This window comes from Nymphalis io, chromosome 25 (assembly GCF_905147045.1).
Source record: "Nymphalis io chromosome 25, ilAglIoxx1.1, whole genome shotgun sequence".
Taxonomy (NCBI): Eukaryota; Metazoa; Arthropoda; class Insecta; order Lepidoptera; family Nymphalidae; genus Nymphalis; species Nymphalis io.
In genome coordinates, this window is record NC_065912.1 from 6776476 (window position 1) to 6799909 (window position 23434).

Below are 23434 nucleotides of genomic sequence, written 5' to 3' on the forward strand. Positions count from 1 at the left end.
GTTACAAAGTTGCGAAGCAATGATAGCTTTTCTCGCAACACTAGAACTACAAAACTATCCTAATATTAATATTTAAGTAATCTAATTACCACCATATAATAATATTACTATTGAACAAATTATGTTATTTCACAAGTTGCCCTCTAGGACACTTAATTTATAGGTTTGAATCAAATATGATTTCGCTTCTAGCTCTATTCAATCTATTTTAGTGAAATATCTAGTGTTTATTTGAATTTATTTAATAATTATAATATTATTAAATGAAAAAAAGAAATTAAAATTGTCCTTTTATATTTTTTTAAATAAATATAAATAGAAGACACTACCCAGAAACCTGTAAATAATTAATTAAAGTTTAATGAAAAATACGTCTTTTAAGACTTATTATTATTTTCAGACGTATTTTAATACAAGCTTTTATTTAATCTATATACTTAACTATTTATAGTCAGCAAAATTAATATTTCAGTTCGGAAATCGATTGTGTGTGGAATTTAAAAATTAAATTGTGAGATTTTGTCTTAATATAGTAACAGGTGAATTTAAATAAAAGCATGTAAAAAAAGGAAATAGCATAATACTTTTATCAAATAATATATTAACCTTTATATATAAAAGAGGTTTTATAATTTTAGTTTTAATTAATTTATTAATAATTGAGTTGATTGTTATGCCTGTTATTTATTGTTTGTTAGTGTGAGCGATTGTTATTTATTTATTATTTAAATTAAGATTGTTCATTAAGCGTTTCGCTAAAGTTTAAGGTAAATTAATTTATTTTAATATGAAAACATAAATGAAACATATATTTGTCGCTAAATAAAAATAAATGATTTTTTACGTGTATACATTCATCTATTTTTTTATTTTGTATTACGTTAATAAAATAAATATGTAAACAATAAATTTTAAAATGTAAAATCTTCTAATAACGTGCCTATAAATTAACTTTTGTAATATATTCATGTCCATTTGTGGATTTTTTATTAATTATACATCTATTTATTATTAAAGTCATAGTTTTAAAAATAAATATTCAAATTAAATCAGATGAGTTTCTTTTAATTTTTTTTAAAGTTTTACACTTGTATTAACTTGATTTAACAATGAAACACGTGTATGTGTAATGTGTTGCATGTGTGCATAATAAATATACGTATGATTGTGTGCTTAAGCAAACGCAGGCTTTAACTGATAATCGTTTTAATATTTAAATCTCAAGAAGATATGAACTTTAATCGTATCATATATAAATAAATGCATTCACCGTCATACACGAGAGCATGAAAATTCACAGATAAGGATTCGTAAAAAAATATAACTGCTATTTTATATGATGGAATATTTATTTATCTATAATGTGAGCTGCTGATAATCATCACCAACTTGACAGTCTGCAATGGATTGACGTCATCTTTTTTTATAATATAGGTAGGCGGACGATCGTATGGGCAACCTGATGGTAAGTGGTCACCAACGCCCATAGACATTGAAATTGTAAGAAATGTTAACCATCGCTTACATCGCCAATATGCCACAAACCTTGTGAACTAAGATGTTACGTCCCTCGTGCATGTAATACACTGGCTCACTCTTCAAACCGGAAAACAGCAATACTGAGTACTTCTGTTTTGCGGTAGAATATCTGATGAGTGGGTGGTACCTACCCAGAGGAGCTTGTACAAAGCCCTACCACCAGTAAAACGTCAAAATGAAGTTTACTAATCATCTATTTGTGACATTACGTGATACGTGATGTTCAAGAGAGTATGTAAGATAATTCAGTGCTTTACATAATAACATTAAGCCAAGATTTCTATGTAAGACGTCAAGTCATCTATGAAACAAGATAACAGACGTTTCAATGAACTAATATACATATGTGTATCTTATTCATTAGTTATAATAATGTCATAATATTTTATAAAAACCACAAGCAGAATTGAAAATGGGTTTAATCTATTAATCATATTTTTAAGGTCAATGAACTGAATGATGAAAATGATGTTTTTAAAAAAGTCATATAGTATTCGTCGCTGTTAATTTATCCAAAATATCTATTCGGATTGATAATATGTACATACATTCATATAACCTGAAATTCACCCTTGTAACGTCAATACTTTAAATTTAAAGCGGGTGAAACTGCGAAGCGCATCTACTTATATAACAATATTTTCTTTACGTATATTTTTCACACGCTGCATCTTATGGTATAAGATTTATATATATATATATTTAAATTTACATTATTAATTTTTATTATTTTAGTCAAATTTTAAAATAGTCCCTCCCGATTCCAACCCGACGCAAAGCTGCCCATAATGCAGGCCGCATTTCCGCGCTGTGTGGCAATGGACAACCTTTGTGCCAAGTGTAACCCGGAGCGACTGACAAATCCCCTCTCTCTAAGGCCTTTATTTATATTGGTTTAATTTTTTATTGGTTTATTAATAAAGATGTTTTATGATAGAAGTGAAATATTTAATTGATATTTCAAACAAGGACATTTTATCAAGACACAACAACAAATAACAATTCGAATTAGTTACTCACGCGACAAAAATAATTTATAGATCACATTAATATCTCACACTGCCCTCTATAGTTACTTCGCTCAATAATAGTTGCCATAGCCACAGCTAATCAAAAAAAAAAATGTGCGTGACAGCTAAGATTTATATTAATACCAACTTGACAGTCTGTTCTGAATTAACGTCACAATGAGGTTTACTAATCATCTATTAATTAAATTTAAAATTAAGAAAAAAAAAATTATTCGCTGCAAGGTCTTTCTGCTAATAGCAGGGAGTCCCAGTAGGCTGTTATTAAATTAAAAACCATATTTTTATAAATATGTATTTATACACAATAATCCAATAAACAATAGATTGTAATATAATAGAATTTGCTTTATTGTACACCAAAAGAGTTACAGAAATATACAGTTTTAAACACAAACATAAAAAAACGAAAACCGTTAATGTACAAAAGGCGGTCTTATCGCTAAAAGAGCGATCCCTTCCAGACAACCTTTGGGTGAAGGACAAATAAATAAAGCGGTAAGTAGGTGTACAGATCAACTTAAAATTTACTTTATAAATATAATAGCAATGCAGTGTGGCTATATAACTATTTCGTATTTCCATTTAAGCCATTTGCAGGACAAGCTACAATAAGGCCATAACTTTACATCGACAATAGCCGCAATGCGATTTGCAATATACATTACCTGTGGTAAGACTTAATGCAGGCTATTGGGTATCCCACTCATTAGTTATTCTACTAACATAAATACTGCAGTGCTATTCTGTAAGAACTCACTTCAATACTCATGTGAAATATTGACTTATATACTATTTTGATGCGTGTATTCTGGATTTTTTAATGTCACATGTCACTTTCTTCACCGTTTTCTGCGGTGAGTTTTGAGTTCTTATAGAATAGCCCTGCTGTGTTCTAGGTGGAAGGATGAATGAGATAATGTTACTAAAAATAAAGTATCAAAACATACAATTTTGATACTATAGTTGTCATCGTTTTTATGGTGTAAGGAATAGCTTATATTGAACTTTTATACCTTATTTAGCTGGTCTGCTGTATATTTCTAAGCAAAGAAGAATTAACTAATTTATAACGGTACGTTCCCGATTCTATTCCCCTCATAAATAAACTTAAGCTGAATCGAAACTTGCTGCCAAATATAGCGGTTATGTTACGTTCCCAATCCTTTTCCATTCCAACTAGAATAGGAAAACGGCTAAACGGCAACGATTACGTTTCGATACGATTGCGATAAAATATTGTTTCCAAGAAAGATTCCCAAAAATAAAAATAAATAATGAATATTTCTTCAAAGATTAATAAATATTGTCTGCTTGAAGTTACCCTAAAAATAGTAGACGTATATTTTATTTTCATATATAATCCGCTCCAATTGATCAACGAATACCGTTTAATAATTATTTTAAAAAATGGCGATTATATACTTTTTTTATAACAAAAATAAAAGATATTGGTCCCTCGTTAATTGGTCATTTCCTTTAATGGATTGTGGCATATTAGAAAAATATGGTGTCATAACACTGTCAATGTTCCATTAAGCATGGTATCTGAGATAATGTGATAGATATGACCATTGACCATTGTGCTAGTGAATACACTGGTTCATTTTATAAACTTTTTATTTTCGCACTTTAAAAGCTTATATATAAATCGGTATATAAATGTATATTAACCGATTAAATATACACACTTAAGTACATCTATGAACTATCACATTCACACTAGTTAACGATCAAGAATAACAGTTGCTCTATAATAGGCGTGAGTGGGTGTGTGAGTAGATGTTTTTAATTCAAATCGATTCCACGTGTATAACTTTACTAAACTATTCATAAAAAAACATACAAATACAATGTATTGAACAATTTTTTTTTAAATGAAAATGCAAATAATCTCGTTAGAATATAAATCATAGTAGTTTCCGTATGTTTACCGTATGACCTTATCTGTATTAGTGTAGTGTAGTAGATAAGATTCAAAAGCGTAACAAACAAACAAACTCATATTCGCTTTCATTAAATTAGTTAATATTTTTAACAACTAGTCTACAAAACAAATCGTAAAAGTTCATTGTTTATTTTTAATTAAAACGTTAAATAACAATTGCTTAAATATTGAATCATTACTGCAAGTAAATGGCGTAAGATAGGATTAAAAACACTGAAAGATGTAATAAAGCCTATCGTTATTATGAGTATTATTTTTTAGTTGTTCAATATTAAAGACTCAAAAAGTCAAAAGTAATTTTGATACTTTAAAACGAAGTAGGATATTTATTGACATCTTCCATCCACGTGATTGCCGTGTAATTTCAGGGAGAGCAGAATAGAGCCGTCCCCTTCGCAACTTGTAGGTGTCGTAAGGTGTTTGATTATTTGTTAAGCACATCTATCGAGCAGCGTAAAGAAATCCACCAACCGCTTCACGGTCCATTCTGCACTCCATGAAACCCTACCCTCGCGACGAAAGTAAAAAACAGCCAATTTAAATTTATACAATATTGGTTTTTCGATATATTTTTTATAAAGTATCAAAATCTTCTAGTTAAAGTATAGTGAAGGTAGACGAAGATCCGGTTTGCCCCTACTCTTTCTACAGTAGAAAGCTAACCTTCCTTATAACACTTTTTATTACATTTTGAATTTTATAGTAGCCAACATAGCGTTCATTTTGCATTGATATCAGTCACTGACATGTAAATAAACAAAACATGTCAACAAAGTCAAAATGAACTTTATTTCTATAAGAAAAAGGCTTAATTTTAAAGAGCAGTATTTTTTTCCTTAATTTTAATCCACAGTGCATAATCTTGGGTAACACTTAGTATGTTTTTCGGTTAGTGGCTCAATCGTTTTGGGGTTTTTGATATGTTGAGTCATAAAATTATCAAGGTCAAGTTACGTGATACTAGTGTGATAACGCGACTTCGTATGTTTATTTAAAATATTTGATAATATATCAAAATTTTCATTTTAGGCATAAAAGATATTTTAAAACATTTTAGTATAGGCAACACTAAAAAAAAAAATATCGAAACAACCGGATTGTCTATTGAGTCAATGACCCTTGACGAAGAGAGAAAGACGAAATGACGTTAATGACGTCATCTTCACAATTTCTTCCAACCATAACGTAACAATGATGGCTCAGAGTCACGTAATTATATGATGACTCACAGTATAATGGAGATGTCATAACATATCATTTTCTTCGAACACTTTTCTTTAAATATATAAAATAGTTGGTACGCTGGTATTGAGCTTTAGCTAGAACTTGCTTTTATGCATACCCCGATCGCTAAGCGGAGGGATATGCGAGTATTCTATGTTAGTCACTAAATCATAGACTACACACTAAAATCATAAATCGTTGTCATTTTGGGACGTCACGTCGACCAGACGGCTGAAATACTTCTACAGGCTTCTGAACTAAATGTTCCTCAAGCAATAGCAAATACTAAAAAAAGTCGGTTGTTAATATGACACAGATACAATAGTAAACAAGATGAAAGAATGAATGAATTAATGAAATTTAAATGAAATGATATTTATTTCTCTCAACACGAGGAAATAAACTTACAGGTAAGTTAATTAATCAATATAATTGTTTTAAAGAGGTAAAAAAGTTCCCATTCCGTACTATTTTTCATATGTTATATTATTTCCATAATTATGTATTTTTTTATTTACATTAAAGCCTTAAATAAATACAAATGAAAATTAAATAGAGTTACTGTGCAAATCATGACCGCGTGAATATTTAGAGATAAACCACACATAAAAGCAGTGAAGAATGAAGTGCAATTCTTTTCCTAATGAGAAAGGATTATTTTTCCAACGGTAGACACGTAGGGCTATTCTATAAGAACAAACTCGAAACTCACCAAAAAAAAGAAAAGGGACGTTAAATGTCTGAAAGTCGTATTCGACATTGACAATTATCATTATTTAATTATTCATTATAACATTTCAAAAATACACGCATCAAAATAGTATATCACCATAAATCGGTTGGCATCATTTCACATTACAGAATAGCTTGCAGGCTTTACTACAAAATTATTAATTTCGGTAACAAAATAATAAAACAGACATAGAATCAGAGATTCCCGAAGAAGAAAAGCTGTCTAATGATTACCAATTTGCCACAAATATCAAATGGTAAAAAACCACACTCAAGCAACATGGTCTCAGTGACGTCATTATGAGTCACTTTTTATTCAATGTTGTGCTTCAAAGTGGGTCAATCGAGCTTGTATACATGAGCACATACTTAGCTTATATACTCGGTTATAGTTTTTTTTTTTAATTTTAATAGCTATATTTTTTATTATATAATAGCAGACTTCGACGGATAAAATTTTGTTTTTAACCTAAAACACTTTTCTTAGGTATTTAATCGAGATAGACCGCCTCGTTTGTCTAGTGGCAAGACATAAGGCCGCAATTCCCGAGGTCATGGGTTTAAATTCCAGGTCGGGCCCATAAGGTGCTTCGGTAAGTACCTGCACGGAATAATCAGGCGGAAGGTAACGCCCTCCTGCCACGAGTGTGGTGCGCCTACGGACACGGCATGCCACACTCTGATGGAGTGTGCCGCTTGGGGGCCTCAGCGCCTTTCGCTGGCGACTTTAATCGGCGGAGACTCTCCTCCTCGCCGTGAGTGTCGCCGGGGCTAGGGGGTCTACTACTACGGGGTATTGTCTGACAGATGCAGTTGTTTCGATCTATCTAATCTTATTCTTCCACACGTGTATCGACCAACCCGCATTGGAGCAGAATTTTGGAAAAAGCTCTAAGCTTTAGCTTAAAAGGCCTTAGAACTATTTGTACTAATAACTATTTTATGAAAGTCCTTACTGGTTATATATCTGTTGAATTGACTGCGATGAAGTTTTATATCACGAAGATTGATTAAAACCTAACTTTTTTTAAATCAAAAACAATTTAAAAGCAATTTTCCTTTATATAGCTGTAGTAAAATATAATTTACCAAGATTCAAATATACATTTCACGTATATAATAATGTTAGAAAATAATTAATATGTTTTTTTTTAAATATAAAATATATTAAAAGTAATTAAAAACACGCATCGGAAGTAAGACCGACTCGTGTGCCGTAACTGCAAACGGTATTGTCTTCTTACTCCATCATGCATCATCATCATGCCCCCTTTCTGCCGCCGCACCCTTCTGACCCTTGTGTGTGTGCGTAACGCGTAAAATATACTCTTCGTTGCTGTATATTATTATATTAAAATATATTTATTAATTTCAACAAAACTACATTTTTATTTATTTAACTACAAATTTATTTATTGTTTGTCTTTAATTATAATTTATTTGCGTAATCAATTTCTTAATTGTTTTGTATCGGCAGTGATACCCTCGTTTTCAAAAATTCTTGAAAATAAAAATTGCTTTTGTTTCCAATATTATTATGGATACACTTGAACAGTCCCATAAAACCACATAAAGATATTCGACTAGTCGTTTTAAACATAATAAAAACTTATAAACCACGTTAACATAAAATTCCTCAACCACTTCTCGATTCAGAACTCAATAAAGGAAGTCCGAAACATTTTTAAAATGGTCGAAACTTTAGCATTGTGTTCGACAAAAGCGTATTTTCAAACAATTTGAATATAAAAAAAGTATGAAATTTACATGTGTTTGATGTCTCATGGGACATATTTTGAAACATGAATCCGAAAAGTTAAAGTACGGCTTCCATGAACCGAATTATGAAAACCAGGATACAAAAGGCTTACTCACATTGCAGCTGCTTTTTATTAAATCTTGGTATTACAAATTTTATATGGGGTTAACAATTATTTATCTTAATTGTTTAATCCATTTATTAATAAAACTTAAATTAATTGTAATTACTGTCATTATCAAAGGCCTCGTTGTTTAATTATTAATAATAATATATAAAAATATTTCAATTTGGTAAATTGGCTTTAATATATTAGAATAAAAAAATTAATAAAAATATATGAACAAAGATGGTATATATAATAGCTATGACCTGTTCCAATCACTAGAGGAATTAAGATAAAAGCCGAAATGGCCTAGTGGTTAGAACGCGTGAATCTTAACCGATGATATTGGATTCAAACCCGGGAAGCACTACTGAATTTTCATGTGCTTAATTTGTGTTTATAATTCATCTCCTGCTTGACGGTGAAGTAAAACATCGCGAGGAAACCTGCATGTAACTGATTTCATTGAAATTCTGCCACATGTGTATTCTATCAACCCGCATTGTAGCAGCGTGGAGGAATAAGCTCCAAATCTTCTCCTCAAAAGGGAGAAGAGGCCTTAGCCACTACTGCTGAGCTAAGGCTACATTAACAGGCTGTTACTGTAAACAACTTTGACATTAAATATCATTCGAGGTCAAAGTCTTATAAACTATTGTATTCATTGTAAATTCGCGAAGAAATGGCGATATGAACGTCGGCGAGGTTGTTATCGGAATTTTGAAAGTTAAATTAAAGTTGATATAATTAGTTAAGTGGAATAGTTTTTAATAAATAAACACTGTGATAACACTTGTAAAACAAAATCGTAATAAGAATATGATATTTGTTATATGCTTGATTGTCAAAAATTATGTCGTATAATAAAATTGGTGTTTTAAAATAAAACAAATGCATTACATATTTATTAGGAATACTTCATTCGTATTTTTCAAGAGTCCGTCTCCATACTTGCGTATCGTTCAAACAACAACTGGGATATCCCAAAGTTGCGCTAACTTCATTCAAACGTTCACGTCACTATAAGTATCCATTCAGAATTCGACCACAATGTATACACATCAAAGAACAATTTTCTTTAACTGAATATTATTTCCACTGGCAATGTAGATGCAAGAAAGGGAAGCTGTATTTGAAAAAGAACTCAATATGTATCACACATTAAAGTTGAATTTCGATTGCATTTAAGCAATTTGGGTTGTGTATAAGGTAATCTATGAATTTAAAACGTGTTGCATTGATTTAAGGTTGCAATTGCGTTGTCAGAATGGGTTTATACAATACGGATCCAAGAAGTTTATGCAATTCTTATATTGTTATTATATAAGGTAGTTTGCCGATCCGTGGGTCATTCTCGTTTGCAACTCCCAGTACATTGAACGTGATCTAGATATTAGGTAATAACAGTTAAAGGTAAGATTTTAATTTATTTTTATTTATAAATAATAACATAAATAATAAACATTTATGACTAAAATATGAGCCGAGATGACATAACTGAATTTTCATGTGTATTATTTTCGAATATTCATTCATACTCGACGGTGAAGGAAAACATCTTGAAGAAACCTGCATGTGTCGAAAATCCATAATATGTGTTTCCACCAAACTGCATTGAAGCAGCGTGGTGGATTAAGTCCTAGGTCTTATCTTCGATGGGAGAAAAGGCTTATACCTAGCTATCATGATACATTGTAGTCTATCCTTTAGTCTATCCTTTTATTGCAAAGCTATTTTTGTATTTAAGTCATGAATACTTGAGCATAAAACAATAATATGAGGTTCTTTATTAAATATGATGTCATTTAAATATTAACATACAATGATTACAAAACCGACTACTAAATACTTTTTCAATTAATAATAAAAAACGTGACACCGCAGCATGTTAAATATAAAAAATATGGAGTAAAATGAATAAAAACATTGTTTCGATAAAAAAAAAAAAAAAAACTTTTTATATAATATATAACCACGATATTTATAGTATAATACGCGTCGTATACTGTGACAGTTTTACCCCCAACGTGCACTAATAACTATTTCACATCAATAATAAGATTAGTGGCAATTACCTCGTTTGTTTTTCTAAAATTAATTAAAATTACATTTCGTTTTCGAGGTAGCATGAAGAGGTAGTAATGCAATAGAATATTATCACAAACTTTAATGGAATCTCAGCTCATCTCTCCTATCCAGGAGAGAAAGCGTTATACTTGACTTCTAACATGGTTTCAAAATGTTGATTTCAACCGAAGGAATTTGAAGTAGCTTGAGTATTTTATTCTTATTTAGACATTTTGATTAAATTTATAGATATAATATAATTATTTTTTTTTATTTTTGTAACTCAATTTGTCAACCGATTTTTTTTTAATAAGCTCTATTGCATCAATAAATAAATATTAGAAATAATATTCGAAAAAAAATAGCAATATGCAATGTCATATATATTTTCGTTAAATTGTCAATAATGATATTTGTAGATTTACTTGGTGATGGCTGTGGCTTTGAACGGCACACTTGCCCATTCACACGTATATGTTATATAAAATAAAGTAGTCGTATTTCGACCACTGCGGATATGTCTGTGTCCTTATGTAAGACAAACCAATTGTTGTATTTAAGAGTAGGTTTCGTCTCGTAACAATGGACATTTAAGATACTACACTCACTTTCAGAATGTCATGAATTACTAACGAAATTAAAAATAAAACCATATGTAGTTTAGTTTTTTTGTATTATTGCTTACTTGATTTGCCCGCAAGGTGTTCGGTATAAAAAGAAGCCTAGCCCCTTTCTTGTGATTCAAGCTTACTTCATACGAAATTTCATCAAATTTGGTAGAGTGGTTTAGCCATGAAAGCGTAACAGATAGACAGAGTCACAGGGATAATGTTTTCTATCCGCCGCCATTTCTCCATCTGCTATATTTGTTTTTTTTACTCATCTCAATAAGTAAAATTCGTACGTACATGTCGTAACAATTTGTTTAATTAAACAAAATTTTAGAAATATAAACAAAAGAAAAGTCGACTAAGCTTATACAAAATACTAAATGTAAATTTTGGCAAGTATCCCGAATATTTTATTAGTGCAAATGCGAGTTTGTTTATTCGATTGCTTGTTACGCTATCACGTCGTAACTACTCAACTGTCAGAGGAACGAAAAAGGACATATATTTGCTACCTCATACACTCTTCTCCTCACACGCAGATGTATTCGCGAGCAGATTGTTATCTAGTATTATATCATGTAGAAAACCAATACATTGTCTTTGGAAAGTTGGAACAGGTTATACATAGAGAAATCGTCATCCTGTTTGTTCTATGCTCCAGTATACGTAACATTTACGTAACATTTTGTCCTCAAATGACCTAGAATCATTTATAGAATATGTTATATAACGAAACGTTATTTAAGTAACTCGCTACTCATACTGTCATATTATCCAATACAGTTTTATACGTCAATACATAATATAGAAGCTGTTACTTAAGAAAACATAGACATCAACAATACTTTAAAAAAATGTATTTACATATTTACCGTTAATACTATGATAATATGATATTTATTGGTATTATTTTTTTTAATTATAGAAAATAGAAAAGTGGACGAACATATGGGCCACCTGATGGTAAGTGGTCACCAACGCCCATAGACATTGGCATTGTAAAAAATGTTTACCATCGCTTACATGTCCCTTGTGCCTGTAGTTACACTGGCTCACTCACCCTTCAAACCGGACCACAACAATACCAAGTACTGCTGTTTTGCGGTAGAATATCTGATGAGTGGGTGGTACCTACCCAGACGAGCTTGCACAAAGCTCTACCACCAGTGTATATTATACATATTGTATAGTATTGCCGTTTTGTACAGAATATATTATGAGTGGGTGATAGCCAGCCAGACGTTTTTGCACAAAACCCTAACCACCAAAAAAAAAAAGTGAAACTAATAATTAAAAATGCTAAATGGAAGAAAAAAACACGAACCTCATTTTCTATGCTAGTCATAAATTTCAATAAACAATAGCTTTTGAAATGTCGGCCGAACTATTCATATACACTAATAAACATATTTACGAACATGTATGAATAAGCCTGCTCATTCAACATATTAATATATATATAAGCCTCTGCATCTTTGACAGATGATTTAAGCGGCATCGCGAAGGCACTTGCGTTCATGACTGAAAAGACCAATGCGAGAGAGGATCCTTTGGCCGCACTTCCGACAAGTGTATGCGCCCCCAGATGGGCGGGGGTTTGAAGCCCGCTCATGACGCCTAGTGCGTTTTTCTTTTAGTAGTTTAAACCAGTCATTGTCATGCTTTGATTGACCTTCGTGAATAAGGCGTCTCCACTTGGCACGGTCCTCTGCCAGTTCCTCCCATCGATGTTAAACGCAACCATATACGAATAAATAACTCGACTCCATACAAAAAAAACAATGATGAGAAAAATTACTTCATTTTAAAGCATTTTTTTAAAACATTTATATAATAAAAATACTTACACTTTTTTTAATCAATTCGGTTATAAGATTAACAGATTAAACAAAACAAATAAAACATACAATTTATATACACATCCGACAACATCGAATTGATTTAAAAATACATCACGCGAAAATAGTTACTGACATAATATAATAAGGCATACTATCGTATGTAGAATTAGGTTTTTTATTTAAGTAATAATTATTTATAAAGGACCATCTTTGATAGGCTAATCCTTTAAGTTACAAACTATTGCTTATCTTGGAATAGTAGATCAAATTTTATTCAAACGAGATTTTTCCTAATTTAGACGAGACTACAACTAGGTCTTTATACTAGACATTTTTAAATTAACAATGCTCACAGTACAGTAAAAAAAAGACAAATGTGCGGCTAGGGAAATTTTGACAAATCACTATTCATATTTCAACAATGTATTAAAGTCAGTTCTCGTATTGGATTAATTAATTTTGGATGTATTTATTCTTTATTGAATACTAGAACTAAAATTAATGTGTACATAAGGATTTACAAAAGTTGCATAAGGTGCAACAGTCATCCTTTCGCTAAAGCAACGCAAAATATCTCTTCCAGGCAACCTTTGGACAGAGTGCAGATTATAAAATATCTGAGGCGTTCAATAATTTTTAAATTTAAATTTAAATATTTAGGCTTCTACACATACCTATATAAAAGTAACGAAATTCACCCATAATTACATAAACAAATACATATATAATAATAATGTCCTCTAGACCGATTTCGGCCACGGCGGCCAATCTCAAGAGAGATTAGCGAACTGCGCAGGAGATATAATAGTGCAAAAGTGTGTGCGCAAACACAGATGCACTCTCTACTCTCTAGCTCTCATAATTCGATTGGACGGCAATTCGACACGACTGGAAAGAGTTCAGGCGCAGGGCCAACGGCTTTACGTGCTTTCCGAGACAAGGGAGTATACACACTTCCAGATTCCAGACTCCGTGCTGCTACTGAGAATTTTCTGATAGAAAAATCCAATTACATTTTATTGGCCCGACCTGGGAACAAGCATATAGTACACCACACATTCAGAAAGCAGTAGAGAGGAATAAGAGAGTGTCATGCTGCTCGGCGTCGTACCATACGAGTCGGTCTATCCCTTAAGACGTAATGGACGTTTCAGAGAACAAAATTACATTATATTCAAGCTTAATTACGAAGATTATGTATATTCTTGTGGGCCGTCGTTTCGACTGTATTGCACCTGGTGTGGGTATGATGACCTGACAAGTAATTACATCGCGGTAAAAACCCGAATACAATATATGCAATTTATTACATACATCGCGAAATTTAATATTAACAAAACACATTAATTATTTTATTATTAATTAAATAAAAAATTATGGATATATTTAAAAATTAGAAATGCAAAAAATAGTTAGTGAGTAATTTATGTTTACGGACATATGTTATGAGGTAATAAGAGTTCTAAGTTCCTGTTATTTCCACAGGATTATTAAAAATTACTTTATTTATTACAGAGCCAAAATGGTTCACTAACAGAAACTTTACCGACGATTACGTGTTCGAACTCAGTATTAAGCAACCCGCCTTCGATCAGCGTGGTGAAATGAACTCCAAACCTTTTCTTCAATAGGAGAGAAGTCCTGAGCCGTGAGTCCAGAACAGTGGATCATTTACCGGCGGGTGATAACTTATTTTATCAGTATATTAATGTCAAACATTAACGCTCGTAAAGGATCTACTGTTAGAAGACGATATTGTTGCAAAAGCATCTTCTACTAATTCCTTAACCTCAGCCGCTAACATGCGGGCGAAACTGTAGACGAAAACTAGTACAATATAAATCTACATTGATTTAAATTCTTGCACATTTTCAGTGTCAGTAAAATCAATTGAAGTTATAAAAACAAAGAAGGGAGGAGGCCTTTAGCCCAGCAGTGGGACATTCACAGGCTATTACGGTTACGGTTATAAAAACAATAATATTTTTTTTTATAATTTATAAATGGAATAAGTATGCCTCGAGCGTTTCTTTTTTGAGGAAATTCCAATGAAAAATTAAGGACTACGCAATTTATTAAAAGCAATGTCCTAAAAATTGTGCCAAGCTTTGTATTCAACGCATAAACCGACTCAATTCCACTTCCGCTACGTTGAGCAAAGATTAATAAACAGATATGACAAATCCAATAAAAATACAAAAACCAGCTTGAAAAATATATTATTATATTTTATTAAATGCAAGTACAGAATATTAACAGGATTATATTAAAGATCTTCCATCTTCTCAACGTTTGAAAAATAAATGTAATCAACGAATAAACGCTTTTGTATAATATAATTTAATTATACAATCAATACAGTACATTTTTTATTTGTAATTGATTTATATGAAATTATATTTAACGTATCTACATATGTTATTCTACGATATTTTATTGTCAACTCACGCGCAGTTTGTGACCGCATTTCGTGCCTCTCACTCGCACGTAGACCGCTGTTCAGTGATGCGTTCTCGGACAAGCACCGTACTACACTGCTTCGTTGATGTGTTTTTGTAAATAGTTTTCTGTTAAAATTCATTTGTATAATGTGAAATTGAGGCAGAATTGGAGTAATTCTATATATTTAAATGGTATGTTCATTTTTATTGGGCTCATTTTTTTCAAATGAAAGAAAAACCTCTTCGAACAGTTTTATTGTGAATATTTAGTAAATGATTCGTAACACTTTACTTCTCATTGCATTGAATAACATAAACAAAAAATTTAAAAATATAACATTTTTAAAGTATTCGAAACTTAATTTCAATAGAAAAAGGTTTAAAATCAATTGCGTAACGCATTCGAACCAAAACAAGTAAGTTAGACGGTTAAACGCGCGAAAGTGCTCAAGTAAAAGTAGGAAACTCCAGTATTGAATATCTATTTGTATGATACGTCTATTGCGTGAAATAGTTCATTAAAATGTCTTATGTCTGTGTTCTTATAAATCTCTAACATAATTGAAGTACTTTGATCGAAATATTAGCATTTTTTCAATTTATTTAGCAATATAATTAAATTAAACAAAATCACGACTTATGTTTTGTTTTGTTACCAGGATATCATAAGAAACGAGGATGTTTAATCGGGCTCGATGGCTGATGGTCGCTATAGCAGCAGTATTGGCGCTGCAATCGCGAGGTGATGGCGGATTCAGGCTCCCTGATCAGCCGCCGAAAGAAGAATCGGATGGAAGATCATTGAACTTTGGTGGCGATGACAATGGAAGATCGGTAAGATTTTAAATTTTCAAACAATATTTGAAATTAGAACACAATTATTTTTATTAAGCATATTAAGGATTATTTTTCTTATTAATTTTATTTCTTTCTTCAGCCACATGCGCAAGGTCGTGGTCTGCTAGACTGGATAGGTCTAGGAGAAGACCAGGATCCTTACATCCAACAATCGACTCAACAATGTATTAATGGGGATCTCGCTGATTGCTTTAAGGCTCAAGCCTTAAGATCGTTTGATGACTTTTTCGACAAACAGGCTTACCAGTGAGTTGAATGATTTATTACACAATATGTCTTGACCTTCTTAAAATTTGAAAATCGATTAACACAGCACCGTTTTGACTCGTTCCTAAGGGGTAAATAGCGATAGATGTATTTAAGGAATTGCTAAAGAATTTTTTGCCCAAAATTTTAAACTTTTTTAAGCTTGCCACTAAACGAACAAGAAGGAAATAGGCAGTGTAAGAAGCTTTTGCTAAAGAAATTAATTGAAGTATATATTTTCTTTAAAAGCCAATATAAGTTTTGATACAATTTAATTTAATTACAGCAATATTGCACGTATCAACTAACTTATAAAAGTGGAACACATAAAATGTTAGCAAAATCCTTTAATAATAGCTTTTTATAAAATAATTAAGCTATTCGCCCGCTTCGCTAAGCGTAAATTCGAATACAATTTTTTTAATTAAAAAAGGTATCCTAATATATACGACATAATCAACTTCTGCACCAAATTTTTTCAGAACCAGTCTGGTAATCCCAGGGTGATTAAGTTAACAAAAATTCATAATTTTAATAAGCTCCTTTACTAATAACAATGACATTATTTCAGATTATCAGATAATGCAGTTTTGGTTAAAGTAGAATCTCAAGCTAGAGCTCTAGCTAGGGAACCCCCGCAGTTAAGTTCACAACCACGAAGCGAGGACTCTGATTGGGATGGTCTGGTCAAATATGGAATGAGAAAAGTTGAAAGGTGAGCGAAAATTAAAGTTATATAATTACTGTTGAAGTACGGGTTAACTAAACACTGAAATATGAATATTCAGGTAATATAATAATAATAAAGCTTTTTATACGTCCAGAAATCTTAAAACTTAATAATTTACAATAAAAATGAAATCTTATCTTATAATGTCTTATTATCAGTATAGTAAAAAAATTAATGAACAAATATTATTTTATTTTTTCTAATTTTATTCTTATGAAATTTAATCATGTTAAAGAAGAAAATTCATTTCTTTAATTAAATGTCACAATTGAAGGTAGATTGAAAAGAAATACATTCCTAAGATACTTATTATGATTTTGGTAGTATAAGAGTTGTGGATCTATTAAAACTCGACGTTTCTTATAATTTAGAATGTAATACAAGACATATTAATCGCCTTAAAAAAATATAATATCAAGTATCAAAATATCACATCACAGTAAGACGGTTTTCATTTAACGACCAATTCAAGCATCAAATATCAAAGTTTCTTACACGATAACTTTGTTATATTGTACGGTACGGTGTGAGTAATAATAAATAACACAGTAATTGACTTTTTGACCATCATGACCTCCCATTCGTCATTTACTCGTTACTGGTGGTAGGGCTTTGTGCAAGCTCATCTGGATAGGTACCACCCACTCAACAGATATTCTACCGCCAAATAGCAGTACTTGGTATTATTATGTTCCGGTTTGAAGGGTGAGTGAGCCAGTTTAATTACAGGAACAAGGGACATAATATCGTAGTTCCCAAGGTTGGTGGCGCATTAACGATATAAGCGATAATTAACATTTCTTACAATGTCAATGTCTATGGGCGTTGGTGACCACTAACTATCAGGTGGCGCATATGCTCGTCCGCCTACTTATACTATAAAAAATAACATTCGTCAAGAGTTTGTATTAGGCACAAAGAATTTTATCCCAGCGTATTTTGGATGTGCAAATAGAAGTAAAAAAAGAAATATAGACGTTTCTAAAATATTAAGACAAATGAATAAAAAGGTTATATAGCAAAAAGGTAGATTTAAAAAAAAAACAGTGTTCATTCAGATAATATAATGTAGAATAAATGCATCAATTTTGTACCATTGATGTTAAACATAAATTTATTAGTAATACGTGTAAGGATCTTCACCTTCCAACCGATATTCATTCGTTAAGTTCATATTCGCCTATTTATAATGTAAAGGATCTCTCGCTCGTAAATTCTCATACCCTACTTAATTATTCTCATTTGCTGTAGTATTGGATATGAGTATAAAACCATAAATAGTGCTTCATATTTCTTCATATAATTTTCAATGGGCTATATAAATAAATATGCGGCGCTATATTAATCATTTTAGTTCAATTAAATTCGACTAAGATACACGTGTTCTGTCCACATGGTCATCATTTATCTGATAGCTTATGTATTATATTCTTAATTCAAAATCCTTCTAAAGGTTTCTAAGATCGACTGCCCTGGAGTTTCAACTGGATGATGACGTCACATCTAACGGTGTTATAGCTCCAAGGTTCCTCGACGAAATTGCCGATGAAGTTGACATAATTGAAGACAAGAAAGCACCCCCATTCCGTTAGTATAACATATATGAGTCATAGCATTTAAATATCTGTTATTTTAAAATTCAAGAAATGCTTAACAGTTATTGTTAAAAGATTTTTCTTAAGAATTACATAAAAAATACACACTTTATAGAAATTTTACTTTATGGAAAAATTCATGTATTATCAATCGAAGATGATTTAACGTATGTTTTTCTTATTTTTCAGGACGTCATAAGCTGAAGAAACTAATCATTCCAATGTTGCTAATCCTTAAGCTGTTCAAGCTTAAATTACTCTTGTTCCTCCCTCTCATCCTTGGCCTCGCAAGTTTCAAGAAATTCCTAGGATTTATGGCTCTTATAATTCCAGGTAACTATTTCGGTCTTAAACTTCTTTCAGATTCTTGAAAATAATTTTATGGAATTTATTAAATTATCTCTTATAAAATATTTTTTTTCTATTATATTTTTATAAAAAAAATTTTGAACCGTATTAAAAGTGGATTTTTCTTGGCTGTTTCAAGAAATTGAAGCCAATCCTATAAAATTTGCTGTTCCAACAAAAAACCTGAATATGTTTTACTAACTTAAAGACAAGGAAACAGATATTTATTATTAAGTTATTTATATTATCCAGGACATAAGAATTATTGAATAGGTATTACAATATTAAGTTATTCATTAAAAAAAATTTTTTTTTAATAGGTGTCATTGGCTACTTCAAATTCTGCAAGCCCAACCTTTCGTCTCCATTCTCGTCAAGTCATTACAATGGTCCTCAATATTCTCCAGCTGGTATTGGCTTGAGCCCTTACAGAGAAGGTCATGGACCTTCAAATTACGGACATTATGAGAATTATGCTGTAAGTTATAATTTTTTTTTTTGGTAGCAGAATTTTAAATTGTATTATAACCTGTTACAAAAACAAGGTGTTCTCGGGAAAAGTTTTTAATACAAAATAGATCAATAATGCAAACCCGTGCATGAGAAATTACCTTTATTAAGCAACCGTTGTCGTTTTTAAGCATTTTACTTTTATTGTATATTTAGTTACATATGCTTCGTTGGTCTAGTGGCTTGATATTAGGCCGCAGACCCGGAGGTCCTGGGTTCGATTCCCAGGTCGGGCCAATAAAAAGTTATTGAGTTTTTCTGTCAGAACAATTCTCAGTAGCAGCCCGGAGTCTGGAAGTTGGAAATGTGTACACTCCCGTGCCTCGGAAAGCACGTAAAGCCGTTGGTCCTGCGCCTGAACTCTTTCCGGTCGTGTCAGATTGCCGTCCCATCGGATTATGAGAGCTAGGGAATAGAGAGTGCACCTGTGTTTGCGCACACACTTGTGCACTATAATATCTCCTGCGCAGTTGGCTAATCTCTCTTGAGATTGGCCGCCGTGGCCGAAATCGGTGTGGAGGACATTATTATTATATATGTATTTGTTTATGTAATTATGGGTGTATTTCGTTACTTTTATATAGGTATGTGTAGAAGCCTAAATATTTAAATTTAAATTTAAAAATTATTGAACGCCTCAGATATTTTATAATCTGCACTCTGTCCAAAGGTTGCCTGGAAGAGATATTTTGCGTTGCTTTAGCGAAAGGATGACTGTTGCACCTCATGCAACTTTTGTAAATCCTTATGTACACATTAATTTTAGTTCTAGTATTCAATAAAGAATAAATACATCCAAAATTAATTAATCCAATACGAGAACTGACTTTAATACATTGTTGAAATATGAATGGTGATTTGTCAAAATTTCCCTAGCAGCACATTTGTCTGTTACCAAAAAAATATTACATCACTATTGATTTAATTATAAGTATTAACCAAACCCATGTTTCAGGGTAACCATTACAACAAATACGGTACAAACGGTGTAGCGTTTAGGGAACATGATCAGAGTCCTCAAGATCTCGTATATCAAGGCTGGGATTTCAGAAACAAGAAAGGTGCTGAAGACATCAAGGCTGAAGAAGCTTAAGATTGGTTTACTGTTACCAATTAATGTCAATGAAACGTTAAATAAAAACAGGAACAAATGATAAACGGTTCGCTGTATAAATACGAACATTTCAATACTAATACAGTGGCCATGTAAAAATAATTCCATGAATATTAATTAGATACTATTGTTGCACAAATAAACATTACAATAATTAATATTATTTTTATATTTGAATTAATTTAAATATACCATCGAATGAAGTAAGTTTCGATTCAATATTTTATTGTAAATAGAAATATTTAGAACTAATTTAAAGTCATTGCTTTTAAGTGTAGTTAAAATTCGTCCCGTACGCTAGGGACGGATACACGTAAACTTTATAAGTGTCATGTAAATAGATTTTCTATTGTATTTAAAATTTTTGTATTGTTATTTGTTTTAATTAGTTCGTAATTAGCTACTAAGATTATTCTTAATTTTCGATTCTATTATATCGTTGTACATAAATGAATAAACAATGTTTACTTTTTTAGTAATACTTTTAATTAATTTCCCTTTTCACCGTATTTAGTATCTCGTTACTTTTAATTGTAAAATCTAACCTTACTATTCTACCAATATTTCTTTACGTGTGCCTCAACTACATCATAATCTTTACCTTTCTTTACAAATTCAATTTCATCTAGATCTTTTAGTATAAAAACATCATCTCTGTCGACTTGTCTTCTATTTCGATAGTGCGCTGCCAGATCTTTTCTTTGTTGAAGTTTGTGAAACGGCATTGGATATCTAGCTACTCTTGAACTCTTTCTGGATTTCTTCCGAGTGGTGCTCGTCGTTATATCTTCATAATGCGTGTAACCGCTGTCCATTATTTCAAAATTCTCCGCTGTGACTGTTGGTTGTCTTGTTATCGGATTTACGTATATTTTCCTACTTCGATTCTTACCTTTCTTAATAATCCTTTGGATCGTTCGCTTTGGTGATTTCTTTATCTTCTTCTTTTTGTGTTCTTCATAGATTTTTGTCGGTATCCTAACTTGATTTTCGTCTTTTTCAAAATAACTTAAATTTGATGGTGCCTATAAAAATATTTCTTATCAAAACCTTACACAAATTTATAATAAAGATATTTATAAACATTAAATATATTACATTTATTATATACCCATAATAATCTAAATCTAAACAGTTTACATAGGTTCAAACGTTTGCTCATTACCCTGTACAAAATGTTCATTTCATGAGTTACTACACTTTGCCTTTTGTGCTTTGACTATACATCAGTGAATATAAATTCAATTATGCGCATCTATGGATTCGTATACAACTCCGTATTTGATGCAAAAGGGTCTAATTAAACCTTTACAATGATTGTTCTTAGCCTGATTTATGTACATATTTAAAGTAATAATGCTTAAAATGATTTGATTATAGTAATAATAAACCCCTGTATAAAGTGAAACTACAAGGAATATGAAAAAAATATCAAAACTCATTATGAGGTATGATATTAATGAATAATTTAATTTGAGTATTTTTGCCGTGCTGCAAATGCACACTTGAAATAATATTTTTGTAGTTGTATAATCGATTATTTATTTGAATGATTTTTTTTTAAATATATTTATGGTTGTTGGTTAAGTTAATCTGTAATATATTATTCACTTACCTTATTATTACTTAATGATGCGTAAAAACCTAGGGCCCCTTGAGATTTAATTCTGTTTTCGACGTTGTACGGTGATGTATCCTGAAAATTTATTTACCTGTCTAAGATACACTATGCAAATTAAATGTTTATTAACTGTTAAATTATTTATTATTTAATATGCATATCTTAACATATTAAGTTTTACGTTAATCAATACATATCTGAACCGCGCTAATATTTTGTATCCGCGAAATTTATGTTCGCTGGACATGTCAAATTCAGAATTGTAATTTTTGGAATACTACGTTTTCTTACCATAAACACAATAGTCGTAATATGTATTGTTGTAGATATATTTACTGATACTTTTGTGATAAATAGATTTATTTTCACAGTGACTAGATCAATGAAAACTGAAGTTATTTAAAAATAAATTTGAATTTAGAAGGTTATGTAACCTAAAAAATCATAGGCTGAGGACGGTGATGGAAGAAACGCTGCAGACGAGCAGATTATGTCTTTTGTTCTGTCCTAACACTTAGTTTCTATGAATCAAAAGTTATAGATGACCATTAAAAATAATTGCCTGCTTATCGTTTATAAATATGTCTGTTTTTTACTATAATAACGCAAATTTACATACTTGATTGGATTCAGACGCAACAGAGAAATCCGTGAATACATAAATAACAAATATTAAACGGAACATAGCGAACGATACTGTTGATAAACTTCGTTTTAATGAACTTTATTTCAGTTAACTCAACATAGATTAGAAATATGTAACTCTAAACACTATTATTCAAAACAAAAAACCTCTGATAAAGTGAGTTCTTTCACACTATTTGTAATTTTGTATACTATTGTTCCGAACTTTATGTAAGCTGTTTAAAATCTCAATAGAAACAGATTTTTCAATTTGTATTGATCATCATTATTTATCCCTTTTCTTTATGCCATTTTTATGGGAAGTGCAGTCTGGTAAACCATTATTGCCTACCTGATATCCTCTACGGGAATTATTTTGCTGATGGAATTGGTTTCCCACCTTCATATACTATTTATGAGCTAAAATCTAACTTTGAACGCTTAACACAAAATTCCTATTTAGTCCTCATCATGTTAAGCCATAGATGTCGT

General features: G+C 31.2%; 2 protein-coding genes across 5 annotated transcripts; one reads left to right on the plus strand and one right to left on the minus strand.

Moving 5' to 3' along the window:
* The first annotated feature begins 9701 nt into the window (after positions 1–9701).
* LOC126778226 (uncharacterized) lies at positions 9702–20966 on the plus strand. Of its 3 annotated transcripts, none has more exons than XM_050501705.1 (8): positions 9702–9749; positions 15956–16130; positions 16234–16400; positions 16972–17115; positions 18584–18717; positions 18915–19058; positions 19394–19551; positions 20539–20966. In XM_050501705.1, the coding sequence occupies exons 2-8, from the start codon at positions 15975–15977 to the stop codon at positions 20674–20676; spliced, it is 1041 nt and encodes a 346-aa protein (XP_050357662.1). In that variant the 5' UTR covers positions 9702–9749; positions 15956–15974; the 3' UTR covers positions 20677–20966. The 3 variants fall into 3 exon arrangements, with proteins under 3 accessions (XP_050357662.1, XP_050357663.1, XP_050357661.1); XM_050501706.1 differs by having other exon boundaries at positions 9711–9733; XM_050501704.1 differs by lacking the exon at positions 9702–9749 and adding an exon at positions 15374–15488.
* Positions 20967–21076: 110 nt separating this feature from the next.
* Positions 21077–23434, minus strand: LOC126778293 (uncharacterized). Of its 2 annotated transcripts, none has more exons than XM_050501790.1 (3): positions 23295–23434; positions 22313–22393; positions 21077–21722 (listed from the first exon to the last, which is right to left on the minus strand). In XM_050501790.1, the coding sequence occupies exons 1-3, from the start codon at positions 23346–23348 to the stop codon at positions 21252–21254; spliced, it is 606 nt and encodes a 201-aa protein (XP_050357747.1). In that variant the 5' UTR covers positions 23349–23434; the 3' UTR covers positions 21077–21251. The 2 variants fall into 2 exon arrangements, with proteins under 2 accessions (XP_050357747.1, XP_050357746.1); XM_050501789.1 differs by lacking the exon at positions 23295–23434 and adding an exon at positions 22938–23086 and having other exon boundaries at positions 21080–21722.